The 15,470-nt window shown below is 48.4% G+C and overlaps 1 protein-coding gene across 1 annotated transcript in view; it reads left to right on the top strand.

Annotated features, from left to right (window-relative positions):
• Stra8 (stimulated by retinoic acid 8) overlaps positions 1-11,139 on the top strand; it is a 15,112-nt gene extending 3,973 nt beyond the window's left edge. The window contains exons 2-6 of the mRNA XM_015493899.2: positions 3-82; positions 1,073-1,358; positions 5,272-5,345; positions 7,706-7,817; positions 10,834-11,139. Coding sequence (XP_015349385.1) covers positions 3-82; positions 1,073-1,358; positions 5,272-5,345; positions 7,706-7,817; positions 10,834-10,908 — 627 coding nt within the window. The 3' untranslated portion in view covers positions 10,909-11,139. The remainder of the gene's footprint in view (positions 1-2; positions 83-1,072; positions 1,359-5,271; positions 5,346-7,705; positions 7,818-10,833) is intronic.
• Positions 11,140-15,470: the final 4,331 nt, after the last annotated feature.

Here is a 15,470-nt window from a genome sequence, read left to right as displayed (position 1 = left end):
AGGAAGAAGAGGAAGAGGAGAAAAAAATTGATCTCTTACATTCCTCTGCCGCTATGTCGCCAGACCTCCTGGAGTTTGAACGGTGTGAACAGCTGGGTGGGGTGATGTTTGGACACACACAGGGCTCCTGTGGGGAAGGGGACAGAAACTCCAAGTGGAGTATGCTGTAGCCTCAATGCATGCTCAGACCAGCCTGAATTATGGGAGGGGCTTTCTTCTCAGTACTTTTTTGTGTTTTCCAAATTTTTCAACAGTGAATGTGTATTATTTCTGATGGTAAATAATCAGGAGAAACAAATATTAAAAATGAAGTAAAATTCACATTGTAAATGATGTGAAAATATACAAAAATGTGTCAAGAGGACAATAACCATGTAGGAGGGGCTGGGGTTGGGCTTGGTCTGAGGGGCTAGACACATAGTCTGGAAGCCATAACTGAAGAGCAAATACAATGTTTTTTATTTAGACTGGGTGTTTATTTGGGGTGCAAGGGGGGCTTGTTGATGGTGATTATGAGGGATGAGTTCCCCCTCCCCGTACCCCACACACACCCTACATGTCCCCTTTCAACCTCACATCTGGTCTTAACAAAGATAAAGGTGGAGGCTGGCTGGATCAGACTTCCTTTGACACAGCCTCCTCCACAGACCCAAGACCCCTCAGCAGCCTTATTGGCCTCCAGAGGCACAAGAGGAGGAGACCCAGTCCACAGCTGAGCCTGACTTACAGACCCCAGATTAAAGCAGCAGTCTATCAAGCCTGCACATTGATGGCCTCCTAATTAGAATTTCGGGTGGGGTGGGGGGTGGGAGCTGAGCAGCCACATCTCTCACCTAACATTGAGCAGAGCTTTAGGGACGGGGCCCTGGGAGGACCTAGGGAGCCCCCCCCAGCACAAATCTCTGTCCTTGGTCCCCAAGGTGCCTTCTGCTCCCGGACAGCGGCTTCTGCCCTGAAGGGGTTGGGGCAGAGGCTTGAGGCCAAGCGCTCTGCACCCCCAGCATGGCCCGGGCACGGTGCCTTGGCCTCTGCAGGGACAGACTCCTGAGAGGCAGCGCCTCTCCTCTTCCAGGTATCTCAACTTTTACAAGCAGACGATGGACCTCCTGACAGGGAACGGCATCGTCTCCTCGCAGGAGGTGACGCTCCCCATCGTCTCTGCGGCCATCTCCCACCTGTGGCAGACGCTCTCCGAGGAGAGGAAGGCCATCCTCCTGCAGACCTGGGCGCAGAAGCACGGTGGCCTCCCGGGCCTCGCGGTGGCCTGCCAGGAGCCCGTGGGTGCCGAGGGCAGTGTGAAGGACAGCGGAGTAGACAGCCAGGGGGCCAGCTGCTCGCTCGTGTCCACCCCGGAGGAGGTGAGCAACCTGTGGGAAAGCGGAGGACGCAGAGGAACCACTGTCACCCTCCACCCAGGGTTTGCTTGGTCATTTTGCAAGCTTGAGGTGCCATTTCTATTGCAGGTGGCACCACAGGCTTCTGATTTTCTCAACATAATCTCCACGATCACCAAACAGTATTTCTTGTTAGTGTCCTGGCCTTTCTATAGGATTGCAGAGGGGAAGGTTAAATCCTGTGGGAATCTTTTGGCTGCCAATGACTTGATGATTAAACTATGAAAAGCCGGCAGGTGGCCTGTAATCCCAGTGGCTTGGAGGCTGAGGCAGGAGGATCCCAAGTTCAAAGCCAGCCTCAGAAATTTAGTAAGGCGCTGAGCAACTTAGGGAGCTCCTGTCTCAAAAATAAAATAAAATAAAAAGGGCTCAGTGGTAAAGTGCCCCTGAGTTTAATCCCCAGTGCAAAAAACCAACCAACCACCACCAACCACAAAAACATGAAGAAATGCACAACTCATGTCAGGGAGGTCACTGTTAATTGACCTGCTCAGTGGTGTCCCCTTGGACTCAGGTTCCTCTTTTCTCTCGGGTTTCTCATCCTTCCCTCCCCTCCCCACTTCTCTCACCCTCAGTGGTCATTCTTCCTCCTGTACACCAGGTAGAGAAAGAGTCCCTGTGAAGGCTCTTAGTTAAGGAGGAACTTTTTCCAGAAGCTTCTACCATACCTTTCCTCCCCTCTCATTGGCCCAAATTGTCCAGCTTACTGAGCCGATGGGAAAGGATGACACAAGCACCCATCAGGCACAGACCCAGAGAGGTGACCAGTTCCCAGAAAACATTGCAACCACTGGGTGAAGAGGGGGCAACCACAGCTTCCACTCTAAATGCCTTTCTCAGCTTTCCAGTAGTTAGGATGCCAGAGTCCACAGATCGAGCACCAGGTGGTGTTAGCCGTCATCCTGTGCTGAGATAGAAGCAGGCCAACAGCAGCTCCTCCAGAGTTAGGAGCTCTTCAAAAGCCTGCTGCTCCCACATGGGCCCAGGCTGCCCTCACTCTGTTAGCCCAGGGACAGGCAGTTCCTTGCTCCCTGCACCTGTCCAGTGCTTAGTAGGGCATTTAACATCCATGGCTATGACCCCCTTCCCCCTTGCCTTGACTATCCAAATGCCCCTCGGTGGGTGGTCCCTTTGAGGAGACAGCCATACTAGTCTCCCGTCTGTCCCTCTGTGGAGTCTTAGAACCAGAGAACTTCCATGTGCTTCTGACCCCACAGTTACAGCCCTGGAATACCCCAATCCTTCTGGAAACTTCCACAGTCATGTCCAAGTCTAGAGAACAACAGAGCTGTCACCTAGTCCTATCCTCTATTTGGCAGTCCTAGTTAGAGGTGTGATTTGTCCAAACACTCAGCTCCTACTTCAGGGATTGTATCCCTCTCATTTTCTCAAATCTCTCTGTCTGTCCTATGTGTGGATAGTCAGCCTTTCATTATCTCCCTGAATCACCCATGGAGCACAGTAAGCAGGCAGGTTCCTGGCTTCCACCCCAGATCCACTGAATCAGAATTCCTGAGGGTAGGGTTCTGGGATCCACATTTTAAAGAGCACTCCAGGTGATTGATGCACCAGGCATTATTGGCAAGACCTCCCAGAGCACATGTGCAAGTGTCCGTGGCTACTGCCTTAGACCACCCCCAATCATGAATACTCCAGTTTCCCATCTGTTTTTCCCCTAATGTAGGGTCCACCATGAGAGGATGCGGGTCCTCTATAATGGTTTAAGGAGAACCAAGGAAACCAGCAGCCCAGGATTTCATACCCAAGGCACACAGGAGAGGGGAGCCAGGGTAAATGTCTTTGTAACCCTAAGGTGCCTAGCCATTGAGTCTTGCATACACACACACACACACACACACACACACACAGTATATATCAAAATCCTGAGTAACTGAACGTGTGTGTGTGTGTGTGTGTGTGTGTGGTGTATACAAGCACCTGTGCATTTGCCAACATGAACATTTCCTCAAGGAAGAACAGCTCCAAAGAGAAACCAGACTCTAATGTCCAAATCATGGGAATGATTTGCCTGGCCTTTCTCAGAGAAGGCTGGTGCTTTTCTGGTGCTGAGGGAAACAGGCAGCAGATTCCCCCAGCCATGCCCAAGAATAGGAGCTTCCTGCCCAGGGTTTGGTCAAGCCAGGCAGGTGAGAAGGTGAGTGGAACAGAGCACACTCATGCTCAAGACAGGGCCAACCACAGCTGCTCCTCCTGTGGCTTCTACATCAGCTCTGTGCTCTTCTAGTTCAGCTTTACTGTAGCTCCTGGTCCTTCTGGAAAGGTTTAACAATTGGGTTTCTGCCAGCCCCTGTTCTCAGGGTTCTCTGCGTCCAGGAGGCCCCAGTCCATTCTGCTTCAGGTCTGGGATGTGTGGTCCCTAAGTGTGGTGGGAACTCCAAAAGGAGCCTGATCTGTGTCCTTTCCAGGTTGGATCATGAGGGGGCTTTGCATACATGGAGACAACGTGTGGCCTGCAACTCTGGTTATGGAGGGGAATTTAGGTCTTGGGTCCCTGACTCAGGCCTGTTGTGAGGAGAGAGCACAGGCCTTTCTATGGCCTCTTCCAGAGCTTCTTTGAAGTAACAAAAGAAATCTAAGTAGGACACCAGAAAACATTCAGAAAACTGGAAGGGACCACCCACATAGCCAGAATTCCAAGGGATTCAGTTACAGGGAAGTGAACTGAGTGAAGACATGAAGAGCTGGGCAAGAGCAGTGTCCTGGGCAGGAGTGAGGAGGGACCCTGGCAGGACCTGTAGGTACCAGGGGCCAGAGGACACCCCCTCCTCCCCTCAGGGTGATCACCAGAGTAAATAAGGTGCCAAAGAAAATAAAGCATGTCCAGCTAAACTTTTAAAATATTTTTTTCAAAAAATATCCTGTGTAATTTGGGGGGAAATTCTTATGACAAAAAAATTCTTCTTTATCTGAAATTCAAATTTAACTAGGCGTCTTGCATTTCTATTTGCTACATCCATCAATCTTAAGTGTAAATCATGTTTTTACAGAATATTTACAGATTAAAGGACCAAAAACTGTCTAAATAACCAAATTCTAAATTTGGAAGCATATCGTCATTATCCTTATATTGCTACTAGCAGTCCTTGTCATTATCGTTATATAATATGCCTGGGGAAATAACTGAAGAGAAGTGGATTGATATAGCAACAGCAGGTATCTCTGATGGATTCTTAATGATTCTTATATTCCTTATCTGTTTCTATTTTCTAGAATTTCAACAACACTGTTTTGTTTATAAAGCAGATGATATTCAATACAGCCAACATACTGAGCCATTATTTTGTGTCCGGTGTATGACCTGAATTCTTGCAACAACCCTGAGTAGGTCACATTGCTAGCTCAGTCTATTTTGCACTGCTGTAGCAGAATCCCTGAGACTGGGTAATGTATAATGACCAGAAATTTGTTGGCTTATAGTTCTGGAGGCCAGCAATCTAGTATCAGTGTGCCGACATCTAGCAAGGACCTCCCTGCTGCACCGCACATACTGGAGAAGGGAGGAGGGGAGAGACAGAGAGGTTCAGATGAGACTTTCCAGCCTGTAAACAGGATCGGCTCTGCTGTCACCTCCCATGCCTGAGCCACTCTCTTCTTTAGAAAGATGAGACAGTCCCAGTACTTCCTCTCTCTCAGCCATCTCCAGGGCTGGCAGTTTGTCCCCGGCAGTGAAGAGCTTAATGTTCAGCTCTGGGGAAGATTATGAAGCAGAGACCCTGAGTTTGGACCCCAGCTTTGACACTTGTGCATTTTGCGGATGAGTGTACAAAGAAAGCCTTTCTACTCTCTGCCCAGCAGCCTCGCCAGTGTCAAGCTGCGAAGTTATTTCTGACTTAAGGGGTTCTGTGCTTTCTTTCAGCTCCTTTTTGAAGACGCCTTTGATGTGGCAAGCTTCCTGGACAAAAGTGAGGCTCCCAGTACCTCCAGCCCTAGGTGAGAAGATGGTGTGAGACAGCATGAGCAAGTGTGAGTCGGTGTGCAACTGTGTGAGTGAGTATGAGATTGTGGAGCATGTGGGTGTGTGCGTGTTACATGAATGAGTGTGCACGCATGTGTGTATGTCTACGCATGTGCACCCCTGCTGGGCATTTCCTGCCTTTCCCCTGCAGCTCCCAGATGGGTGCAAGTTCTCAGGGACCCACTTTTTCCCTGTGACTGAAGTGGACTGATCCTAGGATTGTACTGTCGCTTTGGGGATGACATTGTCTGGGGCATCCTCAGAGGAGAGAATCTTCTGTCCTGGCCCAGGGCCAGAACACACCAGGTTATCAGCCCCAGGTTATGTAAATGCACCTGTTTCCTTTGGTGGGTTTCCCAGTATGTCTTAGTCCTGCTTCAGGCTGATCTAGCCTTGCTTACAAGATCATTATTATACAAAATACCAAAACCCAGCTGGTTTATAAACAACAGCATTTATGGCTCACAGTTCTAGGGAGCTGGAATTCCAAAGTCAAGATGCTAGCAGATTCAGTCTAGTGAAGGCCATTTCTCATAGGAGGCATCTTCTCAATGTTACCGTATCTTGCTGGACAAGGTGGTGCATGCTGGTAATCTCAGTGACTTTGGAGGCTGAGGCACTGAGGATTGCAAGATTAAGGCCAGCCTCAGCAAATCAGGGAGGCCTTAAGCAAATTAGTGAAATAAAAAATAAAAAGGGCTGGGATGGGGGTATGTAGCTCAGTGTTATCAGTGGTAAAGCTCCCCTGGGCTCAATGCCCAGTATGTCTCCCAGGCCTCTTCTATAAAGGTCCTAATCACCTGCCAAGGGTCCCACTTCCTAATATCATTGCCTTGGGGGTTAGGTTTCAGCATATGAATTGGGCGTGAGACACAGACCTTCAGTCCATAGCACCCAGGGTCAGGCAGCCCATGGGCAGGAGAGTGGGCAGGGGGTCTGGGGCACAGAGGACCTGGGCCAACATGGAGGCAGGCCTGTGCCCTGACTTTAAGGGCTTCTCTGAGCTGCCTTTCACAGTGCTGATGAGAACAGCTATGGAAGAAGCAGAGAAGGGTGTGGCTCACCCAAGGAGCAAGAGGACATAAAACGGGGTCTGAGAAGATTTAAAACAGGGAGGACTTGGACTCAGTCTGTAGCAAGGGCATTTTCTCAGAGGAAGTCAGTCTGGCACTGAAATTCCCTGGCTGCTGCGTGCAAGGCTGGGCCTATGGCCTGCAGGGACAGAGCTAGTGTCGAGGCTCAAAAGAAACCTGGACCTTGAGTTTTTCTGCCTTGGGAATGAGGGTGCCATCTACATCTAAGGATCCGAATGAGTGTCTTCATTGTCTTCTCAGTGGAAACCTGGCCTCCTGCAGGCCTTTGGTCAGGCACGAGAGCTGTGCAAGGGTCCAGGACAGCTTCAAGTAGAACCCCAGTCCAGATCTGAGGATGGTTCCACCACCCCACCTGCCCCTGCAGGTCCATTCAGATCTGAGGAGACAGGGATTGACAGAGGAGACTCTTCCCTCTTCAAAGCCACTTCATGTGGTGACACGAGCTCTCCTCAGCTGTGTGCCGAGTGTCATTCTGCTGCAGCTGGCTGGAAGCTGACATTCCTATTTCCGCACTGGGCTCAGGCTGCAAAGACAACTTGGTTGAGAAGCTGCCAAAGCACACTTGCCAAGCAGTATTTGACATTCTAATGGAACAAAAACCAACCCATTAAAAACGCTTTCCCTGCTTTCTCTAGAAAAGGTAGGGATTACTGCCAGTGGGGTTCCTAGCCTGGCTGTGGGACCTCATCCCAGGAGGAAGAGTGAAGGGCAAATATCGTCTGGCTTACAGGACGCATAGCCACTGTACCTCAAGGCTCCAGTTGCACCGGGCTGCTCCCCTTGGAAGAAAGGAGAGCTGGAAGACCAACCTCCTTTCTGCAGGGCCTGAGCTCCAGGCTAGACACACTGAGAGGGGGTCTTTCCTGGGACTGAACTCAAAATGTGCCTTAGCAGCCACAGGTAGGACCCAAACCCTGGGCTTTGCTCCAGCAGGTTGACTCAGAGGTAAAAGAAACCTTGCTCCCTCATTCTAAAGGCCACAGCTCAAAACATTACATTAGGGCGCAAGATCCAGTCCTATCACAGTCTTGTTTTTCCGGAGGATTTCAGACATGAAACTTGACAAAATTAATACAAACCTGTCAAGAAAAGCTGTGGGCTGTCCAAGAATTCGGCTGGGTGTATGAAAGTGTTGCATTCACACCACAATCCAAATGCTTGGCAGGGCGAAGGGTAGTCAATCAGAGGTGAAAAGTCAGAATTCTAAACATTTGCTGTTTCTTCTTTCTTTCTCTTGACAGTTCATTGTTTGCCATCTGCAACCCAGAAAACCCAGAGGGGAAGTTTCAGCTCTATATGCAGATCATTGACTTTTTTAAAGGCCTTTGCTGCATTAACACTCAGTTAAAACAGGTAGGACAGCTAGATACTTACCCACCCTTGTTAGGATGGCAAAAAGAGCTCTTGAGGGGGCCTGGCCAGCCCTCACCCTGATTACCCCAAGAAGGCAATGGGCAGACATTCTTTCAATCTCTGTGTCCTATTCCATGGATGGTCAACTTCAGCCTAAAGCCTCCTGTGAAATGGAAGACATCAGGGAAACTGAGAAAAGAGCAGCAGGGTGTCCTCTGGGCAGAGCGGCACTGGTGACCAACCCCTGGAAGCAGGGACCAGATCCCAGGGCAGCTCTTAGCAGGCCTTCGTACATGTTATGCGACATCTTTCCAAAAGGCTGAACCGTTTCATCCTCTGAAATCCTGCAGCTTTTAAAGGATAATTTCTGCTCCTAAAAAACTTCCTCTGCAGCTTATGGTGACCTAATTCATGGGGGTCTTGGTTAGGGTGTCCATTCCTGAGGCTGTCATAGGGAGAAGGGCTGTCTGACCTACCAAGAGACAGGCCCTTTGAGATTCGTAGCTATCGATTTTTCTCTGCTAATTTGGCAAATATACTACTGTTTATTTAAAAGGGCAAGCTTAACAATGGCTCACGTTTGCCTAAAAATAATTAGGCCATCTTTTCCATAGGCTAGGGTGTAATTGGCCCCTTTCCCATTCATTCATTTCCCCATGCGGACACCACTTTCAATCCCCACTTGGAGTCCAGAGCCCATTCCTGTAGTTGTCTCCACTTCCCACCAATGGTGGGGTAACTGTCTCATAGCAACTGTCCCAGCTTTCTGTCCGACACAGTTAAATTAGTCCACTTCATCAAGGCTTTGAGATCAAATAAAGGGGACAGTCTTTGCTTTCCTGACTTCCTTTCTCCACACGTGGCAGAAAAGCAAGGAGCAGAGGTCAGAGTGTCCCCATAAAGCACAGGCTCTTGAACTTCAGTGTTCCCTAGACTCACCTTGGGAGCTTATTCTCAAGGTTCTCATTCAGTGTTATGAGAATGGGGCGCTGGGATTTGGGTTTTGAGCAAGCTGTCCAAGGGGTTCTAGGCAGGAGGCCTTGGACTTTGGTAGACTCTGGTGCAAAGAGGGAAATTTCATTCTCCTTCAGTTTCACCTCCAACTCACTGCTACCCCTATCAGCTTTATGGGAGGTGGCTGGATCAGGCTTCATTAGCACCTGAACTGGGTTCCGAGGGCTGCTTTAACAAGTGACTGTAAACCTGTGGCTTGAAACAACAGGTTTATTTCAATGTTCTGGAGGCCAGAAGCTTGAGATCAAGGTGCTGGCAGTGCCATACTGCCTCCAAAGGCTTCAGGAAAGGGTCCTTCTTGGCCACTGCCTGGCTCCCAGTGGCTTCTGGTACCACTCAGCATTCTTGCCCTGTATGGCTCCATCCCCCCAGGCACTGCCTCTGTTTTCACATGTCCTTCTTCTCTGTCCCTCTGCCCCTCTCATCGTTTATGGACACAGGTCACTTGGATCTAGAGCCCACACTAAATTCAGGATGGCTTCATCTTGAGATCCTTAACTAATTACATCTGCCCAGACCCTTTTCAAATTAATTTCCAGGGGGACATGACTTTTGGGGAACAGTTCAGCAATCAGTAACAGCAAATATCTCTCACAACCTGATGCTGTCAGCTTAAAAATATGCAGCTTAAAAGTACCTCAGACTCCATTATTTCCTTAAGGAAATAGGACATTTTGAAAAACATTTGGGCACTGTGTGTGACATTTGGTTGTTTTGTTCCCTCCCAGGACACTTGGCCCCTTGGGACCCCCTGTGCTCTCTGACTAGCTTGTCTCAAGCTTGGCAGTTGTCTTCATTCTGAACAAGGGGCACGTGATATTCCCCTAGAGATTACCTGATCCAACTTCTCTGATTCTCTCTCTTTCTCTCTCATTTCCAATACTGGAGCTAGAGCCTGGGCCTGGCATGTGCTAGGCAATACTGAGCCATCCCAGCCTCTCTGATCCTCTTGATGCTCTTTTCCCTTCCCCCACCAGGAGAGCATGTGAATGGGAAACTAGCAGGGGTCATACCCCCATCTAGGTGTCACCCTTGGGACCATCCTACTTTCATTAGATGGCTGACTGGGGATACTGCCCAGGACGCCTAGAGAGCAACCCTGATCTGCAGGGACAATAAATGACAAGGGTCATTTCTCAGCTGGGTGGAGAGACACAAGGAGAGAAAACACCTGGGAACATACTTTTAGTGGAAGAAGTAATGGGCAGGCCCGAGAGGTTGGACGGGTCATTGTAAAGGGAATGAGAAACTTGATAAACACATATAGCACTGCTTCTTAAAAACTGATCACCTCATAGGTAACCCATGTCCATGGTACAAAAAGTATTCTGTAAAACATAGGCTTTCTCCTGCTGTTACTTCTTGCTTACTATTGCAAACTCTTCCCTTCCATGACAGTGTCTTATATAGCCATACAAAGACGGTCTGCAGGAATTCATATATTCTTTCAAACACAAGTAGTAGCCTACTATACACATTATTTTGAACTTCACCTCTTTTCTAATAGTGTACCCCACAGATAGTGATCTCATTCTTTAAAAAGAAGCAGCAGCAGGCTGGTGGATGTAGCTTGTCTAGCACTGTGAGGTCCTGGCTCCCATTCCCAGCTCTGCAAAATAGTAATAAAAATTATGATGAATAAAAAAATTTGAGTAAAAATAAAGTAAACCACAGCTTCATGGTGTTCCATGAGGGGCACACCATGGTGTAGTGTGCTGTCTTCTATTGATGGGCCTGTGGATAAAGATTTACGGATTTCCCATTTCTCTTATGGGATCCTGGAAATCCCCAGGATAGGAGAGTAGCCAGTTCCGCTTCCTTTCTGGAGGTGTGTGAGTTGAGTGAAATGGAAATAGGACCACCCCCCTTCTTCCATGGATGGGGGCTGAAGGTAACAGCTGTGGAGACTGGGAGAGTTGGGCACACCCGAGATGCTGGGACCTTCCTATCTGCCTGGAACTCTTAGATCAAAATTTCAACCTTTTCCACCTGTGTTTTGCAGGAACCAGACCTTCCCACTGACGATGAGATGATAATGTTGAGGTGCCTAGAGACCTTTGACGATGAAGATTTGTAATGCAGAAGGACTGGAAGGGGAGGGGACTGAAGGAGAGTGGGAGTTTCCAAGTTTGAATGTTAGCAGATCCGGTTATACCTGCCTTGGACTTCCAGGGCTCTTTTGAGGGCACTGTCCCAGAAGTGTTCTGATGGTTTTAGTTTCTCGTTAGTATAAAATACAAGACAAGCAAGGCCTTGTGTTGGTCTTTCGGGGTTGTTTGGTATAAGGGGCTGGTCTTCTCCAGGGCAATCCACTCTGTCCCTACTCAGGAGGTACCAGGTACAGACTGTACCAGGTACAGTCCTTGGGCCTTTCAAGAAGAAAACAGGCAAGATCTGCCCTTGGGAGTGGCATAGCACCAGGCCCTGGACTCAGGGCATTGCTCTGACGGGTTCTGGAATTCTGGAGCCCACCTACTCATCCTGCATGTTCTTGGAACCCAGTAACAGTGCCCACCTCAACCTCAACCCTGTACTGTACAACATCAGGTAGACCCAGATACATCTGCTTTTTCAAGAATGTATACCTGAATGGGTGCTGTAGTGAAATTCCAGTGTTCTGAACACTTTCTAGTGAAGGTCCTGGGCAGAGGATATATAAACATCCCTGGGCTTATACACTTAGGATAAGAGTGAATTTTGTGTCAAATTGATTAGGCCACGGTACCCCAACATATGGTCAACCATTATTTTAGATGTTTCTGTGAAGGTATTTTTGTTTTGTTTTTTATTTTTTAAAATTTATTCTAATTTGTTATATATGACAGAAGAATGCATTTCAATTCATAGTACACATATAGAGCACAATTTTTCATGTCTCTGGTTGTCTTCATACATGTACTTAGGGTAATGATGTCCATCTTTCCTACCCCCATTCCCCTTCCCTTCCCATCCCTCCCTTTTGCCCTATCTAAAGTCTGTCTATTCCTCTCATGCTCCACCCCCTATCCCAATTATGAATCAGCCTCCTTATATCAGAGAAAACATTTGGCATTTGGTTCTTTGGGACAGGCTTACTTCACTTAGCATTATATTCTCCAACTCTATCCATTTATCTGCAAATGCCATGATTTTATTCTCTTTTAATGCTGAGTAATATTCCACTGTGTACATATACCACATTTTCTTTATCCATTCATCTACTGAAGGGCATCTAGGTTGCCTCCACAATATAGCTATTGTGAATTGTGCTGCTATAAACATTGATGTGGCTGTGTCCCTGTAGTATACTGTTTTTAAGCCCCTTGGGTATAAACCGAGGAGAGGGATAGCTGGGTCAAATGGTGGTTCCACTTCCAGTGTTCCAAGGAATCTCCATACTGCTTTCCATAATGACTGCACCAATTTGCAGTCCCACCAGCAGTGTATGAGTATGCCTTTCCCCCGCATCCTTGCCAACACTTATTGTTGTTTCTCTTCAAAATAGCTGCCATTCTGACTGGAGTGAGATAAAATCTTAGAGTACTTTTGGTTTGCATTTCTCTAATTGCTAGAGATGTTGAACATTTTTTCATATATTTGATGATTGATTGTATATCATCTTCTGAGAAGTGTCTGTTCAGGTCCTTGGCCCATTGATTGATTGGTTTTTTTTTCTTTTTGGTGTTAAGATTTTTGAGTCTGTGCAGGTATTTTCTTGAAGATGAGATTAACATTTAGATCAGTAGATTTTTAATAAAGTTGATAACCCTCCATAATTCACCCAATAGAAGGTCTTAATAGAAAAAGACTGACTCCCCATAAGAAGAGGGAAATCTGCTAGCAGACCTCTGCATCACCTGAGGCTCTTCCCTACTGACAGCCCAGCTTGCAGATTTTGCATTTACACCTCCACCATAGCATGGCCCATTCCTTAAAATAACTTTCTCTCCTCTTTCCCTGGTATATCCTATTGGTTCTGTTTCTCTGGCACACCCTGACTAGCATACTAGGTGTGCAGAGAAATGGTTTCACTGGCCCTTTATGGTTTATAAGTCCTGATAACAGAAACTCCCCTCCATAGAAGGCCTCCCAGTGCTTCTGCTGTATTTCCTCATGAGAGCTGACGTGCAGGTTAAGTCTGAGGATCTCAACTCTGTCCTATCTGACATCAGGGCCCAGCTCTTATGGTACCATCCTGTGAAGCATGAGCCAACCTTCAGAGACTCCTACTGGGGATATGCAGGGATATGCAGGATATGCAAGGTTGAAGCCTTGCACTTCACAGTTTACAAATGACAAAATGAGGGAGGCTCATGGGGCTTTCCAGGCAGCTCCTCAGCAGGGCCTTTGTGCTCAGAAGTGGTCTGAACTTGCTTTGGAAAAAAGGACAGGCGGCTCTTAGGTCAGCTACCCCCTCAGCAAGCCTCCTGGGAGTGCATGGAAAAGAAGAAATGAGTCTTTTCAGGTGCCTGTGCAGTCGGCCTTCAGTAACCTGTGCCGGCTCAGGCCACCTCGTCCGACTAGGCCCAGCCCTGACTTTGTTTAGTCCAAGGTTGTGATGGAGTCCTGAAACAGAATGAGCCAGAGGCCCCTGGGCATGGTGAACCTTAGCAGAAGGTGGACTATCCCTTCTCTCACAGCCATGAGCTGGGTGATGTCCCCACCTCAGTCCTCAGCCCCAACAGCCCTCTGCTTCCCTCCCTCTCTCCCACAGGCCTTATTGAGATGGGTGCAGACCAGAATGTATTTTGTGCATAAACCCCATCACCTGGTACTCATTTCCCCTTCCTCCCCTCCAAGGACTCTCCCACACCTGGCAAGTATCTTCCTGTACCTGCCTGTTCCCTTTCTGTGTCAGTGCTGTCTGGCTCGGGGTTCTGCCCAGAAACAGACCAGTAGACTATGTAGAAAGGCCAACAGATTTTCTTAAAGGATCTGGTTCTCACAGCTATGGGGACTGTGAGTCATATCTGTATGGAAGGCCAGCAGGCAGGGGTTGATGCTGAAGTTGTCAGGCAGAATTTCTTCTCCTAAAATTCGTAGTTCTGCTCTAGGGCCTTCAGCTAATTGGGCGAGTCCCACCTATGCTATCCAGGGCAATCTCTTTAATTTAAAGTCAACTGATGGGATGCATTAGCCACATCTATAAAACACCCTCACAGCCCCTCACTGAGATGAGTGTTTCGTTGAATAGCAGCATACTGTAGCTTGCCAAGTTGACACACAAAGCCGACTGGGGGAGCTTTATGTCGTTCCAATAGATCTCCAGGGAGAGAGCTACCCTTACCTCCATTTGGCAGAAGAAGAGACAGCACACTTGGCTAAAGCCACAAAACCAATCAAAAAGAGAACTTCAGATTGCCTCACCTCTAACTCTGTTTTGTGCCCCCCACCCCCAATGAATTTGTGACTGGTGGGGACATTTATTTTTTTAAGGAAGAAAAACACTAAAAGCTCCAGTTGGCCACTAAAGGATTATGTCATAGAAATGTGAAACCAGCCCTCAGAGGTCACAACACCATCCACCAGCACCACCTCTAGGTCACAGCTGAAGGGGGACCAGGGAGGTAGAATGGTGGTAGAGGAGGTGATGGAAGGAGGTCAGGAGGCTTCAGCCACCATATTACCTGGATGGGGCATGCAGATTCTGACAATGCCCTGGGCATTCCTGGAAACCTTGAGCTGTGCCAGGTCAGTGTTTACTGAGTGCGGATGCATGGGCCAGAGGGTGACTGTCAGGGCGTCAGATTGAGCTCCCAGCCTTGTTAAGGTCTGTAAACAAGTCAGGATGGCGCCTGGCATTTTGCCAGAGAAATGTTAGAGTCTGTAAACAAGTCTGGATGGCGCCTGGCATTTTGCCAGAGGGAGTGGTTTGTGAAGTAACGCCAGCGAGCCATTAAGTGTGGAGATTTCATATTGGTTGACTGATGTATCTAGTTTATGCTAATTAAGATAAGCTGTGTGGAATGTATAAATACTGCTCCTGTCCTACAATAAACGGCTCCTACTCCTGCTGTATCAATCTACACAAGTTGTTCGTCACCCCCCGGTTATTTTGCTGCAGCCGGACTGCGGCACAGCCTGACATCTAGCTTGAGTAGCTCAGCTCTGCATGGTACTGATTTCATCATGCTGATGACCTCATGCGCGTCTGTCCATCAGCTCTCACCCACCAGCTACTGGGGAGTGAGGGAGGCTCTCCTCTGACCTTGACTCTGAACAAAATGGGCCTTTCTGTCTTTATGGAAATGTCGAAAATCTGCCCTTCTATACATGCTTCTCACAAAACTGCCTTTCCCTGGAGCTTGGAACCACGTGTTCTGACAGAAAAAGGGCAGCCCAGGGAAGTCGGGAAACTTTCCTGAAGGACGCTGCTCTCCTGGCCTGCTTTGTCCTGCGTTGGCTCCCTGATGACAGCACACAATAGGGGTAAAGCACAAGAACATGGACTTGGAAAGCTGAGCCTGGCTGGCAGCTGCTTAGTGAGAACACAGGGAACGCTCAGAAGACCTAGAGGCATCAACCTAAGGAAAAGAATAAATGGAGGACCACCCACAGACCAGGCCCAGCGGCCTGCTGAGGGGCAGAGCCGCCCCCCACCCCCCGCGCCTGCCAGGTAGGCGGAACTGTGACCACCGACAGAAAAGGCCCAGTGGCCCG

This window comes from Marmota marmota, unplaced genomic scaffold (assembly GCF_001458135.2).
Source record: "Marmota marmota marmota unplaced genomic scaffold, marMar, whole genome shotgun sequence".
Lineage (NCBI taxonomy): Eukaryota > Metazoa > Chordata > Mammalia > Rodentia > Sciuridae > Marmota > Marmota marmota.
Note: the sequence above shows the minus strand (reverse complement) of the source record. Positions and strands in the feature narration are given on the sequence as shown.